At 39.1% G+C, this 23,893-nt stretch overlaps 1 protein-coding gene and 1 pseudogene across 1 annotated transcript; both read left to right on the forward strand.

Annotated features, from left to right (window-relative positions):
• Positions 1–9,745: 9,745 nt before the first annotated feature.
• Positions 9,746–15,927, forward strand: LOC149102768 (uncharacterized protein KIAA1958-like; annotated as a pseudogene).
• Positions 15,928–19,385: 3,458 nt separating this feature from the next.
• Positions 19,386–23,682, forward strand: LOC110047669 (uncharacterized). Its single transcript, XM_020753428.2, has 2 exons — positions 19,386–19,715; positions 21,025–23,682. Exons 1-2 carry the CDS (start codon positions 19,609–19,611, stop codon positions 22,643–22,645), a joined length of 1,728 nt encoding a protein of 575 aa, XP_020609087.2. The 5' UTR covers positions 19,386–19,608; the 3' UTR covers positions 22,646–23,682.
• Positions 23,683–23,893: the final 211 nt, after the last annotated feature.

The following is a 23,893-nucleotide window of genomic DNA, read 5'->3' on the forward strand; positions in this document are numbered from 1 at the left end:
TTCATCGATGATTCAAACGAATATAAAATGTATATGTTCCGAGCGAAATTTCTGCTGAAAAAATATAATTTTTGACGAACGCTGGGTTTTTAATTTTTTTCCCGCGAAAGTCAGTATCGGAGATGAGATTTATTAAGAGTGCCTGCCTGTAAAAATCAGACAAATTCTTAATTTCGCGGCAAGGGTCGAAAATTCGATTTCGCTAATATTCTTATGGTAGATAGGCTAGGGCATGACAAAAACTACTGGATAGTTTTTTTTGGCAAAATATCCTTTTATTTCAAAGAAATATGCAAATTACCAAATTCCGTTAAAATCGTCATTTGACGCACCATTTTATTACACAAGTTTGAGAGCCTCGCATGCAAAACCACATCATTCTTCCGTCTTTAAAACACTCAAATATTTTTGTGCAATGTTTAAATGTGTACTGGGTTGATTTTAGGGAATGCTGCGTTGTCTTTTTGGGTGCAAAATAATTAAATTTCGAAGACATGTATTTCATTCACTTAAAAGTACTTCGTGAATATAATTAATTTTCACTATGTGCGAAACCTTCAAATGGATCAAGCTTCTGGTGGTTGAATTGCAGAAGGATGGTCTACAGATTCCTGTAAAAATTTCTTTGGGCAAATGATTGTGAGCGACGCGAGAGCTTTTCAAAGTACGTCAAAAATGCAAATATTTGACCATCCGTCGTCAAATTTCAATTTACGGGTTAGACGTATATTTTAGCATGTGCCACACGACTTGACCTATAAAAAGTTGAAATAGATACAGAGCTGATAATTTCGAAATGTTCTAACCTTATTTGTTGTAAAAGGCAGGTCCAAAGCCGATTTGACGTGTTTCTAGTCGATCTCTCACCATTCGTCGCACATAAAGCAGAAGTTCGCTTTTGTTTACACAAGGTTAACGTCCGATGTACATCGCCTACTGTCAACCTATTTTTGGTCGAATACTATGAATCTGTGACCATCTTTCTGCGCTTATGAACATCACTGCATGTAAGTCTAAAACGGCTGAGTCATTTGTAGATAGTTGCTTGCTTTACGCTTCGCCAAAATATTGCGTTTGATCGATTGCTGACCATTGCTGATAAGCGTGTCGGCGCAGCACAATCTTACAGCCGTTATTTGTTCGTCACGCAATGCTGTCACGGCATATGCTGCACATTTTGATCTATTTTGTATAGAGTACTCTCGGGATAACTGAAACAATTTAATCATTGTTCATCTGTTTGTTCATATATATAATAATATGTGTATATTTATATAATCGCGTTCTATAGTGTACGTGGCGTCGGCCACCATTTGGTCATTCCGATAAGGGTTTCATTATTGTCTTTACCCCTATTAAGTGGCCACCCAAAATTTAAGAACTTTGTTTTGGAAAGGGCGATGGCAGATAAGAGTCTGAAATTGAAGGTGCATGACGAGTGATAATTCAAACACATGTCTATCATGATTGTCTTGAATGTTCACCAAGACATTTATAGCCTGACAGTGAAAAATTAAATATTCAAGGTACACCAATCTCTATTTAAGCGGCTAGCCCCATTAAGCGGTCATCACCAATTTCCCAGAGGGTAGCCCACTGTATTACATGTAAACCAAAAATAATTGCGTAGCGCGAAAAGACCTAGGTATGAGTTTAGCGTTACAGTATTACACAGGGCATGTAGGTAGCGGTGGTCGAGTAAAAGATAACAACAGGGGCAATGGTAAGCTATTCATTCTTTTCATTTCTTAATTCAATCTCTTCCCTACTCATCACGATTGTGTGCTCCCAGTGATTCCAAACCTTACAGAGCCTTACGTATTAGGATAGAAATTGTCCTACCCCTACCCCCTAAAATGGGATGACAGGCAAGGATTCAAGCCATCAAACCATGATGATCAAACGTAATATTTTGGTGTAGTGCAAAGCAAACAACTATCTACAAATGACTCAGCCGTTTTAGACTTAGATGCAGTGGTGATCATATGTGTCGAAAGAGGGTCACAGATTCATGGTATTCGACCGTTAAATAAGTTGACAGTTGGCGATGTACATCGGACGTTGTGTAAACAAAAGCAAACTTCTGCTTTATGTGCGACGAATGGTGAGAGAAACACGTCAAATCGGTTTTGCACCTGCCTTTTACAGCAAATGAGGTTAGAACATTTCGAAATTATCAGCTGTGTGTCTATTTCAATTTAACATAGGTCAAATCATGTGACGCATGCTAAAATATACGTCTAACCCGTAAATTGAAATTTGACGACGGATGGTCAAATATTTGCAATTTTGACGTACTTTGAAAAGCTCTCGCGTCGCTCACAATCATTTGCCCAAAGAAATTTTTACAGGAATCTGTAGACCATCCTTCTGCAATTCAACCACCAGAAGCTTGATCCATTTGAAGGTTTCGCACATAGTGAAAATTAATTATATTCACGAAGTACTTTTAAGTGAATGAAATACATGTCTTCGAAATTTAATTATTTTGCACCCAAAAAGACAACGCAGCATTCCCTAAAATCAACCCAGTACACATTTAAACATTGCACAAAAATATTTGAGTGTTTTAAAGACGGAAGAATGATGTGGTTTTGCATGCAAGGCTCTCAAACTTGTGTAATAAAATGGTGCGTTAAATGATGATTTTAACGGAATTTGGTAATTTGCATATTTCTTTGAAATAAAAGGATATTTTGCCAAAAAAACTATCCAGTAGTTTTTGTCATGCCCTAGCCTATCTAACATGAAAATATGAGCGAAATCGAATTTTTGACCCTTGCCGAGTTATTTTCCATTTTTATGGACAGGGACTCTTAATGTTTCAACAGCTTTTGGCGAGTAAACATCACAGGTTGCGTGACTCAAAATTTGGCCGAGTGAACCTACCAATTTCACAGTTTAACGGTCTTTCATAGCATGTCGAAAGATGGCATGTCGAAAGATGGTCGAAAGATGTCGCCTATGCACGTAACACTGAAAGCGGGTGTAAAACGGAAGAAATAAATCCTGCTGCTGTCTAAGTACCGCTCGTTGTCCGTTATGACGAGATTTAGCCTGAGAACAGAAGAATTAAACTGTCAGGACCGGGGCATGTGTCGGTTACGTCTGTAAAAGCAAGAGTCCGTAATAACGGTGGTTTTTTTTCAATCAAGTCTATAATTTTTGCCGGGGATTCAGCAGCTCTCCATATTAGCGGGGTGTCCGAAATAGGGAGGTGTCCACAAGGCGAGAAATGACTGTACCCATACATATATTCCAATCACCACATCCTTCAATAACAACACGGCGCATATTCGAAACATATGATCTCTGGAGTTAAAGATTGTGAAAGTATGAAGGGGTTACAACCCGATGTACCACCGAGTCCTAATACTTGTTTCAAGATATCGTACATGTCGTTCGAGAGTTATTACATTTTGCGTTATTACAATATGCGTTAGCAAAATTATTACATTTTGCGTCAATGTTATTACATTTTGCGGCGATTTTTATTACATTTTGCGTTAATATTACATTTTGTGGCGATTATTACATTTTGCGGCGTAAGGTGTTTGGATGGCCGATGAAACACTGTCTCGAGTGTTTGATATATCTTCTTAATCAAATCAAAAACTAAGAAGTAAACGGAGAAGTAAAATCGTCAAAATATATGCTAATTAAGACCGGGTATCCAAACCCGCACGGCTAACATTGTGATTTTCTCCAACTTGATAAAATATTAATGAGTTTGAAAATAATGCTTCCACGACTTTCCTGACTGCTGAAGGTCCTTGACGGAAACCTCTGTACCCAATCCAGTTGAAAGCAAGGGCTTGGCCTTGTTCCTGGTGTTGAACACTTTTTCCTTCTCCAACTTGCTCGTGCCCTCTCGCACAAGCAGGTTTTCTAAGTCAGGTCACTGTGGACCGCTGGGTATGGAATGCCGGGAAACTGTTGCTAATTTGCCTTCCCATCAGTAACTGGGCAGGAAAGAATTTGCATGCTAGGGGTGTTGATCTGTAGGCTAGTAATGCTTTAGCGAGATCGTTTTCCTTTGTTTGTTCACAGTTCTTATCTCCTTCTCAACTTCTCCATTTGCTTGGGGAAATCTAGGACTACTTGTAGCGTGCTTGAATCCCCATATAAAATCCCCAGAGCAATATATACCTGAATTAGTTAATTTTGTTTGTGTTTTGTTCTGCCTTAAACCAAGATGTAAACTGCAAATTCTTCCTTCAAGACATAACTAGGCTGGACTACTCTAAAACCTAACGGTTCATTTAGCCTCCAGTCTCATTCAAACAAGACTATAACAGTTACTTCATCTAAAAGATACTACTTACATTAAATAAACTAAAAAAAAATGCTTAATATTTATATTTATTATGAGCAAATAAAGATGTTATAGTTGTTGTCCTTAGCAAAGTAGGAAAATTCTGCGCTGTCGAAAGGGGGACCAATGTCAGACCATCATCGGATCGCATAATATTTTTTATTATTAAATCCTGATTAGCAGGATAATACGCAACTTTTGGCAAAGTTTAAAAAATAATCTGTACGTAGGGTTCAGAGCCACCTTAAATTTTCAAAATTTTAAGATGGCTCAGAACGCCATGTACAAAGTTTGCCAAAAATTGCGACTTATCCTGCTAATCAAAATTTGATAATGTATAAAAAATTTACCGTGCCGTTTTTTGACGGAATTACAAGCCCTTAAAGCCATAATTAAGGGTCTTTTTAGCAGGTCATGCTGTTGCTATGGAAGCCTATTGTGTCATGAAAATGATAACAACGTGTTCACCGATGATTGGGCAGTATTTTGATACCACAATTGTAGCATCAATTGATAAAGAGTGCTTATAAACACCCATCAAAATCTATGTCTTGGAAAGTGCTTGAAACTGTTTTGAGCCGCCTTAAATGAGGACCGTTTTTACTCTGAACTTACATTTTTTTTTAAAAGTGAACAACATATTGTGTTTTGTATAGTCTGTACAGCATTTCATAATATTCCTCATGCTATAAAATAATTTCTCTCGTATAGGCCGACTCCTATTCACCACTCACGATCAGTTTCATTGTTTATGAACCAATCGGCGGCTAGCAGTTAACTCCTGTGTACGCGTCTAAAATAAATCCTTCGGACCGAATAAGTGTTGGACATTAGTCGATTTCTGAGTGCACAATATACTGATCAGTAGTATGATTGCTAAGCGACATCCATTCTTATTTACTGGTCAACAATTTAAACCAACTACTAATTGTTTTCAATTTCGAGGTTTCATTCCCTAATCTGTGCTATCACAAAACTTCCTTATTGTGTGAATGATACAACATACTGCGCTGAAGACAAGTGAAAAGAACTATCTTCTGCGCTTTAAACAACTGCATAAGACAGATAGGTTTATCCATTTCATGGAGGTTTAATTCACAAGATTATTTTCTTAAAGACAGATAACACGTCCCTTGCTAGGTTTTCCGTGGGATACTGCAAACGGCGGAAGATCACAGAAAATCGTTTTGTGATCGCGTGGGTGGCTAAGTACACAGGCTGAAATTGAAAATCGGAAGCAAAGTCTGGGTGTGAATAGTTCTGAAAAAAACTGTTGTTAGTGACTAATGTTTCGATAACCTGACGGAAATCATTTTCAGAGTCAAGTGAATACCATCTCATATCCAACATGCGCGAGTGGAATAATTGTTTTCTTAAAAACGCCCCTCCCAACCCAAATATAGAAACTAAAATAAAATAAAAATAACAACGCCCTAAAAATTACGCGAACACTAACCATATTAGTAGAGCATGGTATAATGGCTCATATACCATAATACCTAAGCCAATGAAAACTCTTCAATTACCTTATCCAATGATTCCTGTTTTTAATAATTTGTGACGTGTTTTATAAAAAAGAAAATCAAAAAATTAATACAAACTTGAGCAATTGTGAGCAAATATGTGAAATCAAGCCCTCGACCAGTCCCGATTGATAGGAAAGGTAGCTTTTTTTACAGCAATCATGGAGAGGTTTTCAATTGAATATCGTGACCTTATAAGTAAAATCAAAATCAAAACCAAAACATATATTCACTCTGATCAATCACTGCAAGGACGCACTGAACCAATCAAAACCTCAAGCAAATACATGCAGTATGCGCGAAGGGTGGGAAAACGTGCATGCATGTGTGAACGAGTCACGATTGATTTTAGTTTCACTTCTGATTGGTTGCCAAAGTGGCGCAAGTTTTTTAAACCAATCGCGTACTGTGTAGTACTGCAAAACCAAAGCAAATGCAAATTAATTCCGACACTCAACGGAAAATCACTTAAGAGCGTTGCAAAGCTAAACTAAAGTAATTTTACGTTTTATTCTTACAGGTAATCGTATGAATGCGAGTGCATTTAAGCATTTAAACTACAATTCTCTCAAAATTGCGCGAGCCTTCATAAGCGAGTGCAAATTAAACAGTTTTTAAATATCACTAGTATTGAGCTTTCATACGATTAGTCATTTATTGTCTGATTGAGAAAATTACAAACTCGTCTGTGTTAATTTGCAGTGCATTGCAAGTAAAAAAACCCCGATAAATTTGCCTGCTCTCAGCCAATCACAATGAAGTCGTTTTCATCGTCATATATCCGGGTTATTGACCAAGCTTGCTCGATCAAGATGGCTGGATATTGGCATCGTTCTTTTTTGTGCGTTTATGACCTCGACGGAGTCGAGGTCCATAAACGCGCAAAAAAAAAAAAGAACAAGGCCAATATCCAGCCATCTTGACCGAACAAGCTTCTAAGGAGGAATTTAAGCTAAGAAGTTCTATAATCTTGGAAACATGCATTTGGTTCTATGTCATTTTTTCTAACTCGACACAAATTAAAACAACTGCAGACAAGGAGAAGTTCGCAATGAAAGTTTCACAACGGGTAAGTAACAGAACTGTACATGGTGATACACAGTATAACCGAGCTGTGCAATTCTTTAAACGAAAACAATTCAGTAACAATGTGTACAATACAAGTAATTTCATTTCACTTCCTCTTCACGGCGTGCTGTCTCTAGGCAAACATTTTTCACGGCATTCAGTTACGCTAATAGTGCATTCCATGCAATGGGTGTGATGGTCACATGACGTCATGCACGCGCGCCATACGCCGGTACAAAGGTTAAGGCACTGACCAGAGGGCCGGTCGGACTTCAAACTTTTAAACTCAGTGGCTGACGATAGCACTATAACCAAAAGGACAGCTCTTAAAACAAACTTCATTGCGTTATCTGTGTGCAGAACAAAACAACAGTTACGTTTTAGATAAATAATACTATTTCAACATAAATTACTTTAATAACCTGTCAGAATATAGGGTGCAATTTACTATGACACGGCAAAGGGCACGTCTAAAACAAGACTGAAGTTTCGTTCGATTTCGTCTTCCGAACAAGATAGGAAAATTCCATTTGTCTTACGTATAAACAGAATGTCGAAGAAGGAATACAGATTTCATTGCTTCAAATTAAATTAGAACTGTGCATGGAAATTCAAAGCAAATACTCGGCGAAAATCAGACTCGATTGAATACTCAACGAGATCAAAAAAAAAAAACCAAGCGCGTTTCGACCTTGTGACCAAAATGAAGTAGGAAAATCACGTCAACACTGAGTCGAGTCCAATCACTAAGAATGACTTACAATCCTGAAATGATTATACGTTTGATCGAGGTACGACTCTAGAAGACTGAATTTTCATTTTAAAATCGGACGATTATTGCCATATGCTTTCCTTTTAACGCGTAACAGATGTATTCTTGTATTGACATTGTCTTTTTTACTTTTATTCTTTGAAAGGACAAGAAGAGATTAACAACAACGAAGGTAAACAGCAGGAAAATTAACTCGTTTTAACTATTTGACGACGAAGAAAGATAAAATCTTTTAAGCATAAGCCATGGCAATTCATTGAGTTTCTGGTGATCGAGAAACCTTTGATCGATGACTTAGTTGTAATTACAAAAAGATGGTAACTGAAAAGCAGGAGGAACCGCACCTACCGTCACTAAAGGCTACATGACATTATTTTCACAGAAATATGCAAATGATATCTTTATACATTCAGTTGTCGCTAACTGGTAAAAGTTTAAACACTGTTCTGGCAACGAAATAAAACTAACTGCTGACGACACCTGTTCTTCTTTGCAAATTGCCTATCTACGACTAAAACTTCAGAAAAACTCGAGCTGAAAAAATATGCTAATAGATGAAACACACCATCCCTAATTAACACCTAGCTGAGCACTCATTCGAAACAAACAAGAAAGCAATATTTCGAATGTTTCTTTCGCCATATATATCCTTGTGTTTTAATGTCTTTGTAACGCAGAGTAGTGCCGTTTTTTCATGACTATTTTTCAATTGAAACCTTGATATGCATTTTGATAGCAAGATTAGTGCAACTGAATAAAGCTGTTCCACTCAACTCATTGAAAATACCATACTTGAATAAAGGCAACATAGATTTAAGTTCTTTGATTTCTTTAGTCCCTTAAAACACTCTCTCTGTCGATGCATTTATTTCGTTATTTCGAATGATACCGAAATGAAAACCGTGGATAATCCATGATCGAGAACGCCGGAATCCTTTAAGAAAACTGATGCCAAATGGTTCATATAACATACCTTATTTGTTAGAGTCCTTTAAGAGGAATGTCAGAATGGTTTGCACTTCGCCGTCAAAACTACGTTTCTAGGATATAATGATAATCACACAAAATTAGTCCTCTAGTTGGAGCGGAGATATCTGATCATAGGGATGTCCCAAAACTGCTGTGAACCTACCTCTACCTCGAACTTATCAACCGCGTGGCCTTGACTTATTAAGTGAAAGGAAAAACGTATCTTACTCGTAGGAGGAAAGACAAAAAAATCACATCCTCACCAACTAACGTCATACTCAGGCTTCCTCTATAACCAATAGATACAAAAAAACTTCCGATCTTCAAGAAAACAGCACTAATTATATTTTTGAAGATTTTTCCTCTTGTTTTTGTGTTTTAAAAATAAGTGAGCGCTGAAACATGATGAATAATAAAACGGCCCACCGAACTTTTCAGTCACTTAACGCACCCAAATTCTTATTAAGCCATTCGGAATCCGTATCTACTGTCTTGATATCTTGTGATATCAAGCCTTATACGGTGGGACTTTTGGCCAAATTTGGGGATTGTAAATTCCATAAGGCCCATTCACACGAGCGATTTTTGATGTAACTTTTGTCGCGATTCTTGTTGCGCTCGTCCAGCAACCAGCTGCAAGTTCAGCATCATATGAGCTCGATTTGATTGTGACATCGCCAGAAGTTTTGAGTGGGCGAAGCTCACACTAAGTTGGCACCTGAGAAGTTTGTCGGTCTACGAGAGTCACATGATCGAAAGGGGTTCTCCAAAGTTGAGAGGGCACTAGTTTAGAGCCTACAGATGGGAAGATTAGGTGGTAGTTGGCTTGTTCGAGTGGTTTTTCTGCCTCCTTCGTGTTGGCTTCACTCTTGTGTACCATTATCGGTTTCGAGAGACTTCATTTCAAATTTTCCCAACTTTCAGTTGCCAAGGTAGGTTTTGTTTCTTTTATAGCTTGTGTTGAGATGCGGTACTATATCTGTTTGCATGTAGCGAAAATCTGTCTTCGTATCCTTCGTAACTTCTTATTTAAGCTTGCGCTTAATTGCATGTCTGTTTGCATTTATCCAAAATACAGCTTACTAATTTCATGTAGGCTTTGAAAATGTTGATTGCAGTTGTATGGACTTTTTATTGATAGATTTCTTTTATTATTCCGCCTTCAGGTGTTCATAACAGGAGTTTACAAAGGACTACAAAGTAAGACATATTGTCAGGGATTATCAGAGATTGTCAGAAACTTTCAGAAACTGAAATGGACTGCCTTGCACTTACATTGTACTTGTACTTGGGTTTTTTTTTCGGCATTAAAAGTTAGTATGTGAATCTCGGTTGAACCGGTCAAGGATCGGCTTTCAAAACCATCTCGTGAAGGCAAAGGATGCCTTATCGTAAGGATCAGTTCTGGAATATGATGCTAGCAATGTTTTATTTACACATGTTTTATCTGCCAAAATCGAAACAAGTTACTACACAATACAAAATGTGGACTGAAGCGATGCTTTGGTTTACAAAAATGATGGTCTAAAATGTGTATATTCCATTGCTTATAAGGTAAACAAACAAATGATGTGGAGGAAAATCTAAGCCGTACATTTTTTGATGTCATTGATCCGACCGCCATTTTCTGCGAATTAGAGCATGCCTGAACTGGACACGCGCCACAAATATTACTTGTGAGTGGCTTCCAGAATAACTAGCTTTTGTTTCAACAAACTTAGAGGCAAAACACTTGCCATGATATCGTTCTACCACAACACATTGGATTTCAAAAATTACCCCAACTGTGATTGCACAAATGTCGTTGTCTGTTAAAATGAGTTTAAAAAGTTGGCCTTTGAAAAGTGTTAAATAGAGTTGACAAGGATAAGTGCTTTAATAAGGTCGACAAGGCGGGTCAATTCATCTTTCGCAGGTTCGGGCTTTCAGCATCTGGTTTTCTTTACACAAAGAGGAAAACACACAAAGCTAACAGCATCTCACTCAAAGCCCTACCATGACAATCAAAACGCAAAACTATAACAACATCATCTGATAATTTCCAGGTCAAATGCGCATCTTTCGGTATGACTCCGCCTTTCTCCTGCCAACCCCTTCTCCAGCAAATTAAATCCATGAATATCCCCTTACTCTTATCTTAGGCTCTCATGGGTAAAACAGGCAATAAATAAGCATTGTGGGTTTACCCTTCCCCTCAAAACGTCGTCTTATTTATAGCACATTAATATTTACTACATATTATTCTTAGAGCTACTCGGATGAAATCAGTACCAAGGGATTTTATGTAGCACGATATTTTTATTTCGCATGTAATAAACCAAAGACCTTCATGGATATTTCGCTTCAAAAAAAAGGCGTAATACTGCGACAACTCTATCGGTACAGAGTGACGTAATAGCGACGCTAACGGACTCGCGTAAGCAGACTACCTATTGTCTAAACACACTAACAAATATAGCCTGCAGTGCAGACGTAAACGGGGAAGGGATAGGGATCGGGTGGCGGCAAAAAACGCGAGGAAGAAGGGGATGGAACAGCACCTTATCCCGATAAAGAAGCCCGTTTCTAATGAGCAGCCCAGTTTAATTACGTTTACCTGTAAAATTCAAAAAAGCAAAAAGGTCGTTACGCCCACACAAGTGGACCTATTTTTATGAAACGTCATAAAATGAACAGAGGTTTCGCATCAGCGCATGAATCATCAGTCTTGTAAACAAATATGGTGTTGTCTTCGTCGTAAGTAAGGCGTGGCAACAATCATAGTTGAAATCGCTACAATAGTTTTACCAAAATTGCTTGTTAAAATGGGCCTCTTAATGGTACCTCTTCGGCACGTTTAGGCGTCATATCAGGCTCGTTTTGGTCGTACCATGAGTATTTCAGTCCACTGCCTCTCACCACAAAACTTACCATGCTTGGCAAATTTGAGTAACAAAAACAGTTTGATGTCAATTATTGTGAACAGTAAATATCGTTATCCTCTCTTGTTGTAGCTGCTTTTTATTTTGCTTGACATTAAAGAATATTTCCAGTCCGTACTGCGTAGTCTCAGCACTCTAATGTTTCTAAACATGATGAATCTCACTCGATGGAATGTGAATCGATGTATTCGTTACGAACCACATACCTTATCTTTGAGGGCTTTCAAATTCTTTTTCCAACAGCGTCCTTGATTTTTACAGCTGCGAAGTTGTTTCATCAAGTGATATGAGAAAGAACGAAGCATAAAGCCTCGATCGCTTCGCATCCATAACGGCGGTTGTTTTGAAACCTTGAATTTACTTCATGTGAGTAGTTGCGAAATGTTTACATTTTGCGATATCTTACATGAAACAAAACAAAGAACGCAAAAAAACTCTCGAGAGTGCGCAGTACGGACTGGAAATCATCTTTAAGGTTTTGGAAAGTTGAGCTAAATTCCAGTTGGTAGGAGGCCGCAAAAAGAAAAGATTGTGCCAGAATCTATGTACCATTCGTTGTTATACGTCACAGAATTCAGCACCTGTATGGTTCTCCTTACCCATTGTACCTTTCAGTGGTCTCGTGCGCGTAACATTTCTTTCCTGCAGCGATGCCTTAAGTGGAAAATTGAGCTAAAAATCCCGGCATATGGCAGATTACTGCGAAAAAAATGTGTTAAGCTAGAAATAACCTTTCGCTTGTTGTTACACGGTGTAGAATTCAGTAGCTGTGTCCTCTACTCTTTGGGTCTTTAGTAGTCTCGTGCGCTTGACAGTTCGACAACAGAGACCTTTAGATTCACGTTCACCGCCGAACGTGTAACTGCGGTTTGAAGTTAGATGTTTGCCGTTGGGACATTGGTCTATTTAGATTTGAGTAAATTGTAGCAAATAGAAATCATCCTGTCAATGCATTGGAAATTGTCAAAATTACGCCAAAAAAATTATACATAACAGTACGTTTTCTAGCATGTGTAGCTTTCTAAAGAAATAAAGCGTCGATCATAACAGACACACTTTCAACTTAAGCCGCCGCCACTTGGATTTCCACTTAGGGTCAGTGCCTTTCTACAAACATCAACAAAAGGCTAGGTAATTTCTTATTTGCTTAAAAGTTGTAACCAATTTGTAGAAAAAGAGCCACTTTATTCAATTTCAGCATTTGTACGTGGCATAAAAATAAAATTCAATGCAATAAAGCTTGAGGTAAATGGCTTGTATGTGAAAACGTATCTCTTGAAGTCCAAAACGCGAGTCGAAAACCTCAAACGTGACGTCTGGCTCTGGTCTTGTGACCCTTAGCCGTTCGCCGTCTGCGATAAACGTGAATCTAAAATTAAAAGTCTTCAATAAATGTGGTTACCAAGCAGGGAGCTTGAAAACTGAATACGAAGCCTGGTAAAAAATGAATGGGCGAAATTCGCAATAACCTTTGTTCAGTGCGTCTATTGGTCTAAAACTGTTATGCTCACGTGTGTACTGTCGTGAAATGTAATAATGTCGTGAATTGTAATACCTGTCGTGAATTGTAATTACACTTGTCGTGTATTGTAATACCTGTTGTGAAATGTAATAACAAGTGTCGTGAATTGTAATAACGCACCTGTCGTAAATTGTAATAACATGCTGTCGTGAGGTATAATAATCCGAGCTGTCGTAAATTGTAACAACACCCTGTCGTATTTTGTAATAGGTCGTGAACCTGAGAACGAGCAGTTTTTCAAAAAGCGTGTTTAGTCTTTTCAACAAACAACGGTTATTATACTACAGGCTGAGAAATTTCTGAAATGTGATTGGCTAAGATCAGTAGTATTTAAGCCAAATTTGAAATACTTACATGTAAAAATTACAGCCAGTTTCCATGGTAACTGAAAAATTATTGTTTCTAATTTTAAAACAATGGCGGATAGATTTCCCGATTGTGACGCGAAAGAACTACAACAGTTGAAGGAAAATGCAGAAAATTCGAACACAAAGAAAAGCACTAAGACCTGGGTCACTGTTTGGACTACATGGGCTGAAGAAAAAGTATACAGTCCAAATATTGTAAGCCACGAATCCAAGGAACTTGACGAGAAGCTTCAGAAGTTTTTCGCCGAGGTGAGAAAGAAGGATGGTTCAGACTACGAGCCAGACAGTTTGCGGGTAATGATAGCGTCCCTGTACCGTCATTTAAAGGAAGCAGGCAGCAGCATTTCCATTGCCAAGGACAGAGAGTTTGTCAACAGTCGCAAAGTACTCGAAGGGAAAGCTCGCTTCCTCCGTGAACAGGGCTACGGCAAACGTCCCCGTGCATCAAAGGCACTAACCACTGAAGATGAAGAGCTGTTGTGGTCCAAAGGGCTCCTTGGCAGCCAGTCTCCGAAGTCCCTAATAGCCACAATGTGGTTTCTTTTGACGCAGCATTTCGGATTACGAGGCTGTCAGGAACACCACGACATGTATGTCGAAGATTTTTCATTCAGCAAAGACGACAATGGCGTCGAATACATCACGTACGAAGAAAATCCCACTAAAACGCGTCAGGGCGGCCTTCGCAAAAAAAAGAAGAGTGGCTCAGCCGAAAATGTTCGCAACTGGTGGGCCAAGATGTCCAGTCAAGCTTCTAAAGACGTTCCTGTCACACAGACCCGAGGAAATGAAAAGCAGTGGGCCATTTTACCTCACGGTGATTGAGCGCCTTAAGTCTGAATGTGGTATAAGCGACAGAGAATGGGGATCCACTGCATTAATTCCTTCATGAAATCTACGGCTGTTCAGGGCAAGATTTAAGGTAAACGGCTCACAAACCACAGTGCACACAAAACGCTGCTGAAGAAACTCAAAGCTGCCAACCACCCTCGCTCCGCAATTATTGGCGTCACTGGCCATACAAACGAGTGCTCTTTAGCCGACTACGAGGAAGGCGATGAAAATGAACAACGGCTGATTTCCTCAATCATAAGCTCTGACGGTCAGGCAAGCACGTCCAACCAACGCCGTTCTCTTCGGAATGTTGGCCTATCCACTGCTGTGGAAAACACGCTGATGATGAATGAAGAGCGGTTGACGACAATCAACAATTTCCACGGCTGTTAAGTGACCATCAACTACCGGCTTAGCCAGAAGTTTCCCGAGCCGAGGTGCAGTGTTCCACAGGCAGAATCGATTGCAGATGATTGTTAAACTTTGACTGATAAGCCTGTTTAAAACTTTCACTCTTTAGAACTGAGATTTACAGACATTAGAGTACAGTTTCATCACAGTTGTGTGATGTGTGTGATGTTTCGGCGATCACATGTTTAATCACATGTTATTGTAAAGCCAATCAACTGCGCGTGACTAAATAAAAATATGTGTAATATGAAATGCGAAATTTCTTTGCCTTGTAGTATAAACAAAAAATAGCACGGTTTTTTCGGGGTATTTGGGATAAATACCGGCTCGTGATATTTCAAAACTCCCCAAATATCACTCGCCGCGGCGGCTCGTGATATTTTGGTGAATTTTGAAATATCACTCGCGGTATTTATCCCAAATACCCCTAGAAACCGTGCTATTTCCTATACAAATTGATGACGGTGGTGATGGTGATGACGACAGTGAGGATGAGGATGATGATGATGATGATGATGATGATGGTTTTATGAGAATTGCAATGCTGTTTATCGATACTGTTATGCATTCAATAAAGAAATGTAAACTGCGATTGGGAAATGGCCTTATGTCACCAGCAAGTTTAAAGAAAATACTTGGTTCACGCAGATTAGTTACTCTGAAGATGATCAATCGGTCGAAAACGTGTGGCAATAATTTTTAACAGCTTTCGACCTAGTACAGTTTTTTTCATTTGATATTTTAACGGTGAAATGTCAGCACAATATCATATATTCATGGTTGGGAGGTAAAAAGAAAAACGGGAGTGTTGCACAGCAATTTACTTTTATTCAAACCATAAATGCTATCTCTTACATACCATTACTTTTATGATAACAGGTGATCGGAACACGTAATGATTATAGCACTTAGCACTCAAGACAACCAAGAATACATAGCAATTACAATTTTAGTCCAGTTTAAGCAAATGTTTTAAAGTTCTATCTCGCCAAATAAACCAATGTTATTATACTATTGATGTTTTAACAAAAACTATGATTTAAAAAATCGAACTTGTGCGTTAACACAAGAATGTTCAGTGTTCTACAAAAGACATCCAGGCTCTGACCACTACAACCTTAGGAATTCATCGATATCTTTTGATGACATCGTAATGACCTCATTAAATTGTCCTTTTAGCCGCAAATAAACCATTTTCTTTTCCGTTAGACACGTTCCTGATAACGTCAGTGCTGCAAACGGTCGGTCATCGGACATTGGCTGACTAAAAATAGCTAGTGTCCGACGAAATCTCAACTATGCCAATATTTTTTTTTAGCGTAAATCTTTTTACGAAGATGTCCATTACAAGGCCATTTCAATATTATGAATTTTGAATATAGAAAATGACAATGAAATGAAATCCTTCTACTTCACAGGTTATTACAAAACACGACAGAGTGTTATTACAATTTACGACAGCTCGGATTATTACATTTTACGACAGCGTGTTATTACAATTTACGACGGGTATGTTATTACAATTCACGACACTTGTTATTACATTTCACGACGGGTATTACAATACACGACAAGTGTAATTACAATTCACGACAGGTATTACAATTCACGACATTATTACATTTCACGACAGTACACGTGCACACTGTAAATACGTAACATTCCATGCCGCTATTCAAAATTGAAACACGTTTTCCCAAGTAACCCGCGCCAAAATACACAGAATATGGACATTTCGCGTTGATGGTTTTCAGAGGAAGGCCAAGAAAGGTAGGAAGATACATAACTCACGTGCAAAGCCCGGCCATTGTTCTGTCCATAAAACCTTTTGCTAACTTCTCGTTGTCATGTCGTTGCTGATCAAGCGTGGTATGCTTAATTAAGTGCGGTTTGCTTAAGCTCTCTTTTGGATTTTGCCTAACGCGCGCTCAAATAAATGTTTTTGGCAATACAGCTAAGCCCATGGTAGAGTGCATGATTACGGCTATTGGCCACTCACATATGTCAAAAAGAAAGATCAGAGGCAAAACGATATCACCTTCTTTGACAATAATTATTTAACGAGTGGAAGGATGATGGTTCGCGTTTCTCACACTCAAGATGACTTGGAAACCAAGCCATGTATAAAAGATTTCTGTTGCACAACATGATTCATTCATCAGGTGACATGCATGGGAAAATCAGGCCAGACTGTGGTATAGCGATACTAAAATACTTTTCTGACACGTTAACGGGATCGGTGCAATAAGTGAACCTCCCATCTAAATCCTTCCTCTGGAGCCCCTTCTGGACCACCTCTGGACTCCGATTAGACCCCCTCTGGACCTCCTTTGGACCCACTCTGAACTCACTCTGGACCCCCTCTAGACCTCTTCCAGACCCTCCTTTATTCTTTTAGAAAATATGGGCCTCTGATTTAAATAACTAACATTTAAGTATGCGATAATGACGTTTACTAAATCAGTGAAGGAAAATGTGAAGAATGAATAAATTCCCACACTGTTATGTCAGGAATATTACGAATTTCGCGGAAAGTATAACTACACAGTTTAAAGTGAATTCACGGTAATCGTTAAGCTTGTATCTAAAAGTAAAATCTGCGTACGAGCCGAATGAGTCATCAGGCCGGCGTTTTTCTCCTGCTTCTTTGTAGCATGAGCCGACAAGGAGTAATTCAGTCTACTCCCCCCTTGATGGGATGTCAGTCCATCGCAGGGGTACCCCCAGAATTAAATTCACCAATACTTATTTATAAACCTGGGTGCAGAGAGGCGCTGTGAGAGTAAAGGCCCGCGCTCCGCGCTGGACTGCTAGTAGATCCGGCGCTGAGCGAACTAACGACGAGGTCACCGCGCCTCCCAAGAGCTTATATGTAGTTCACGAAATGTAATATAATTGCAACTCACATTTTCTTTGGTTTCGTGTTTAACTCTACATATGCTAAGCGATTGGCAAAAACGTGTACCACTTATTCACACATGTCTTCTCCTGCTTCGCGCCAGCTACAGTACTTCCTTCAAGTATTGTTTGGTCCACTGGATTGCCTATGTCCTTTGTGATTGACCAAAGTGATAAGTCTGGTCTTGGTTTTACAACACTTGAAAACCGCTCTAAAAACTTTTGCATCACTTTCGAAATTACACTAGTTATGATTAGACTTTTCATAGAACAGAACACTGAGAATGCGCTTGGCAATAAAATAATACGGGCCATATTTTCTGGACGAAAAATAAAGGTTTAGAATGGGGTCCAGATAGGGGTTTAGAAGGGGTTAGTGGGTCCAGGAGGAGGGGTCCAGAGAGGGGGGGGGGGGGGGGTCCAGATGGAGGGTTCCACGTTTTGTACCGACTCAGTCATACATTATTATTCAGGTTGAGCTACAACCATAGAAAAATTGTGTTGGAAAATGCCAAAAACATGAAATCATAACCGTAATACCTGTAGAATAAGTGTCAGCACCCCCCATTCCCCCTTTCAATGTTGGAAAATGGTAAAATGCAAACTTGTGTGAGATCAAAGTGTTTTGTCAATATTGCACAGGGGTGGGGAGCGGCAAATTTGGGTATAGAATTAATTTTCCCAACCCTTGTGACCAAGGGTGTAGGTTATTGCTTGGTTTTAGAATAACAATTGCTGGTTTTCATTGTCACGCAATTCAAAATAGATCAAAATAAAAATCAAAACCGGTCAATAGATAAAGTCCAGAATCTGGGAAATGAAAGAAGGTAAATATGCAAAGACTCTCGCCAAAATTCTGGTCACAGCAACTTTTCTTATGCGAGATATGCAGAGAAATTTTTTACCCAAATTTATAGAGATTTGTACGGAGACGCCATGCTGGTGCCATCCCTACGGGCACCAATATGGCGGCCGGAAAACAATAGAAACATCTGTCACTGAGTTTTGCGACAAAAGCGTGAATTTATCCCTCGAGGAACTCTAAAACATTAAAATAGTACTTTTTCTAAGACACGAACTGTTGAGATAGCGAAGTTCCCCTAAATAAGTCACTTTTTAAACCATCATGACAGCTCTCTAGGCCGTCATGTAAATGCCGCGTCACGCACAAGCTTAGAAATTTAAGCGTAGTGTATCACAAAACCAAGAACCCATTCGGAGCGAAAATTTTTATGAATATTAGTTTTCAGCAGCTCTTATACATCATTTAAGTAAAATCTCAGGAAGAACAATAGTTTTGGAGTTCGAATTTTAGTGACGTCATGTGAAAACCAGCTATATGTAAAAACTCTTGTTGAAGCGCACACCTGGAAAATCTTTTTTTCTCTGTTCATGTTTTTTGATTACGAACCACATGTGTTTTGGTATTTTTCAGGGACGTAGCCAGGATATTTCAAAGGGGGAGGGGCGGGGGGGTCACACTGTGTAAAAGTGAGGGTGCACGTCAGATTGTCATGTCGTTTACGCCACCTGTTGTAGGTTGTTTGCTTAAAAAAGGCTTACAAAAGGGGAGGTCACGGGCATCCCAGGACCCCCCTAGCTACGCCCCCGTTTTTAGATTTTGTAATACAGATATTATTTAAGTTTCTGGCGCTTGATGACCGTGCACGGTTTATGCAGAGAGCTGACTTCACACTTGTTGTTTCGTTACTTTGTTTACACTGCACGCGACTCGCCTGCTTCATGCAGTTAGTAACAGTCAGATGAGCGTTTGTCACGGATTCCAAACAGGTTTTAAAATAATACATGGCGGACGTATTACAGGAAACCTGGGAGGAAATCCCAGTCTCGTGGTTGTCCGTTGTGACAAGAGTTATTTCAATTGCACAGGGCACAAAGTTCATATCTGCTAAAAATAGGTCTGGCATCAAAGTTGCTTTGTTATGTAACTCCACGAAAACATGACAGACACCCGCGCCACCTCACGAGATAAGCATCGCCACTAGTATGAATCCGCCGACTCAATGGCGGGCCGAATCTACTAGCAGCAGCATTTCTCGAAGCACCATGATTGAGCAGCAGTCTTCCTTCAGTTCTGGGTTAACAGTTAACAGGTAAGAGAAACAAATGACCTACAGTGATAATCAAGTAAAGAATAATGTCAATGGATTAGGGCTGGCGAGAAATCTTAGCATGAAATTCAGCGGGCATTTTGTTTGCTCAGTGACAGTTGAAATCACTTCGTATAACGAAGGTTACCAAGAATAGCTTGCAGTTAGTGAACAAGATAAGACGAATATATGTCACAATGACCACACTATATAAACGTTTGGCTTTCATGCGAAGCAGCGATATTATAGAATCCTCGCAAAACATTGCTTTGACATACAAAATATGTTAAGGTCAATATACACCGAGTCCAGGAAAATAGAAACACGTCAAACACGAGCCTGAGTTGTGTCGCGGCTCAGATGCGCTGGCTCATAACTAAACGTGAACTGAAAGCTTACAATATACGTTCACTTTCGATATTGTCATTATTGAATTTATTCCTGCGTCATGCTTTGCTGCATGACGCCACTAGAAAACATAAATAACATCAATACGGTCTCTGAGTTCGGTATTTGGTAAAGAACAGTTAATCGTATCCAATTATCGGTGTACTCTCAGAAATAAGTCCTTAAGGTGCCATAAAGGTACGTGTCAGTAGACGTTTTCTCAGTGTTATTTCGCATGACTGATGATAGCGTCTCATTACGAGGTTTACATTTTGTGGTTTCGTTCCACTCAGGAGATTTACATCAACATTGTATCAGGTCATGACCCTGGTTTCCAGTTGTCTGTCCTTGTGAAAAAGGAATATGGTTTGAACAAGTTTGCGGCTTTGTCGGGTTTGGTTAGTCATCGTCGTATGTGGTCGCGTAGTTTAGTAATTCACAAGTCATCAAAAAAGTCAGACTTTTCAAAGGTATTAGTAGAGATGAACTAAATGTTATAAACAATACCTAGTGAAAGTACTAAACTTATCGATTTAACAGAAAATGTGTCTAAGCCGGATGAATTCGGCCCAAACCTACGTCAGTCACTCATTCAGGGGTCTTTGGCCAGCGTATACATTTCCTTCGCTGTTAGAAATAATGTTATACAATATGTCAAAACCTCAGCTACAGACGAAACTCTAGGCGTTTGCTTTCGGGTTGTCTTCATTGACATTATTTCTCAGCGAAGTTCAACTCGTTTTCGACGAAAGCTTTTGATCGAGTTATTACTGCGAGGTATTAAGAAATAATCATTTCAGTCCAATGTCAGCAGTTTTTCCCGGCTGGCTATTTTGGTGTGAGTAACTTCTTCTTTACATATAGACCCTCGTTTTATATGTTTGATATCATTACAATTTTTCTTTTGTAATTTGATCTGACGCAGGACCAGTAATGATCACCTGTGGCTAGAGGTCGCTAAAAGATATCAGCAAATAATCGAAAAGGACATCAAACTTCGATACCCCAGTCAGCCGGTAGTTCCAATCAAAACTTTCCAAACTGACTGTAACATACCAAACCCGGTGGAAAATACTCAGTTTGGAAATGACCACCCTCTTCGGCCCTCTGCTTTACCCGTGGCTTATCAAAAGAAAGAGAGATTGAATCTTGCAGCAAGACAAAAGGAAATTGACCCCGGAACATTTCCGAGAATCGTTGACGTTTTCAGCTTAAATCCCTCATTGCCGGCTAAATATTTTCGAGACAATGTGGCAGTTCGGTTGACACCAGACGGATTAATTGCCGAGCCTGTTTGTAGAAGATCGTCAGAAAATGTTGTATCCAAACAGAGTGCGATCCCTGGTCACTCCTTCACCAGAAGGGCGGAGAACCTTCAGGAGAAACGAAATCTTGTTGATTACGATAAGAAATTTATGCAAGATGACAATTTCCAAACAAGTCAGTGTGTTGATATACTTGATTACATTGATATTGAAGCCGGCCAGAATGTGAACAAAATTGGCAGTTTGACGGAAGAAAACCCGCGCGCCATTGAAATGAACGGTGGCTGTGAGTTTCAAGATGCAAAGGAGGAAGAAACGTGCGATAGGGAGGCCATGGTCATTGTGAACAAGAAGGATGTGCCGGAGCAGATATGTTCTGACATTAATGCCCGAGGCAAAAGGAGGAAGAGAAAACGAAGAGCCATATTTGGCCTCAGGAGAAACAAAAGGAGGCACCTCATGGGCAATTTAAGTACCGTCAAAGAAAATAACCAACATGAACTTGAAGGCGAACTCATAAGGGATGGAACCAAAATGGACAAAAGTTTGCAGGTTGAATGCTGCAGTGCTCTCGAAGATGCAAATGCAAACAGCGAGGATATAAGCACCGACGAGAAATGCAACAGCAGCAAAAAGCAAGGTCAGGAAAAGATTCAAGACAGCAGCATCCTGTCAAAACAAAGTGATGAGAAAAACATTACCATTTCTTTCGCTAGTAAAACGGAACTTAAATGTCCAGCTACGACAGTTAGCGAAAACTTCAAAGACACTTTTGTTTCTTCTCTTCATGGTTATAACATTCGGCAAAGTAAAATCCTTGATCTTAAAGCAAAACTTGCGAAACAGGAACAAGAACTTCGGAATCTGAAGCAAAGAAAAGATTTTGAAAATGTCGAAAAGGAGGATTGCCCGTTCGATGGCAGACCTGTTGAGGACAATGGCAGTACGCTCCTCAAATATGAAACAATTTTTGATTTCAGCCATCCGATAGACGTTACCTTCTCGACCCAAAATGAAAAGAACGACGACTTTAACCTTGGCAAAATAGAGGATCTTATAGACACATTCCAGAAAGAAATAAAATCATTCAGAACACTCGATACTGAATTGTATCCAACAAGAAGACATACAGATTATGATCACCTCCAAACAAGGACTTATGTCGTTGGTGGAAATGACAAACGTGTTTTTGCTGGCATCAACAACCAGATGAGATTGGCACCAGAGAATTTTGCTAGCAAAGAGGAGTTTTTGTTTCAGCTTGGATTGCTTAGAATATAATGAAAATTGAGCGCAACCTCATTCTCATTCATGTATTATCGTGTTACTTTGTGCTCTTATATTACTCACAAGTTAGATAACTTAGATATTCTCATGTGTTTTAAAATGCAAACTGATAGCGAGGCTGAAATGCAGTGAATGGAGACTTATACCTCCTACAAACTATGTTTTGGTTTTGTTATTAGCCCTGCAAAAAGTGTTTTGAAAAATAGCTACCGTCCGAACTTTAATTGCGCTATGTTTTAATATGATTGCGTCGCAGTCGTACATCCCAAAGTTTTCCAAAATGCAGTCATCTGGTCTCCTGTTGGGTCGTGAGAAGTTTTCCTGTATGGGAAGGGAAAGAAAGGACGGTGAATAATATTGTTTTCTTTTTTAACCAAGTAGGTATAACTATACATGATAGTTTGTAGAGACAACCATGCAGTCTGTAATATCAGTCATATTTATGTTGTTGTTTTGTCAGTTTGCTCACGATGCATGCTTTTAAGTACTCAGTTTTAATTGCCAATCAACTAAACTGCAGTCTCAATGTTTCTACTTCCTGGTAGCTGGCGGGGGTTGAAGTTCCTCTCCAACTATCAGAGTCGAGAGCTAGTGATCTAACTGTGAGGTCAAAAGTCCCTAAAGGCTAATTTAGATGCAAACTCTATTGGTTAAAAAGAGAAAACAACAACATCAACAGCAACAACAACAACTAATAGCAAATTTCCGGGTTGCCTTAAGCCTCTCTATCAAAGCGAGGCCTGGTGTACAACTATTCATATAAAAATAAGTTAAGTTTGCATTTGAATGAAATCTCATTTTCATATGAAAGGATAGGCACCAAGACTCGGTTTGAGAAAGAGGCTAAGGGTAATTCGGAAATGACCTATTACTTGTGACCTATAGTTTACATTGTGGCCCACTAAGTTAACGAATTACGAAGCTGAAAATTAGACTAAGAAAAGGTGAATTAGAATTGTGAATTCGAATTGAATTTAATTGGAATTTTAATATACTGTAAAAACCCAAATAAACCTCTCACCGTAAGCTCAGATACTTGTGAAGGTCATTTAATGACTGCAGAACCTGTTTTGTGTTTCATTGACAAAATGTTAGATATCAAAACAACTTTACTAATATATGAACTCCGAATATTTTTGGAAGAAATCACTGGAAAGCGAGGTATATTATTGCAATGAATGATTCCTTGCAATAATATGCCTCGCTTTCCAGTGATTTCCTCCGATTCCAGGCCCTTCCGAA

Source organism: Orbicella faveolata, unplaced genomic scaffold (assembly GCF_042242905.1).
Source record: "Orbicella faveolata isolate gen_17 unplaced genomic scaffold, um_ofav_v1 contig_35, whole genome shotgun sequence".
Classification (NCBI taxonomy): domain Eukaryota; kingdom Metazoa; phylum Cnidaria; class Anthozoa; order Scleractinia; family Merulinidae; genus Orbicella; species Orbicella faveolata.

What these genes read in the sequence shown, in the direction of transcription:
- LOC110047669 (XM_020753428.2), top strand. Translation starts at nt 19,609, where the DNA reads ATGAATCCGCCGACTCAATGGCGGGCCGAATCTACTAGCAGCAGCATT. An exon ending in TCTGGGTTAACAGTTAACAG is followed by an intron (nt 19,716 to 21,024) that starts GTAAGAGAAACA and finishes GATCTGACGCAG; the next exon opens with GACCAGTAATGATCACCTGT.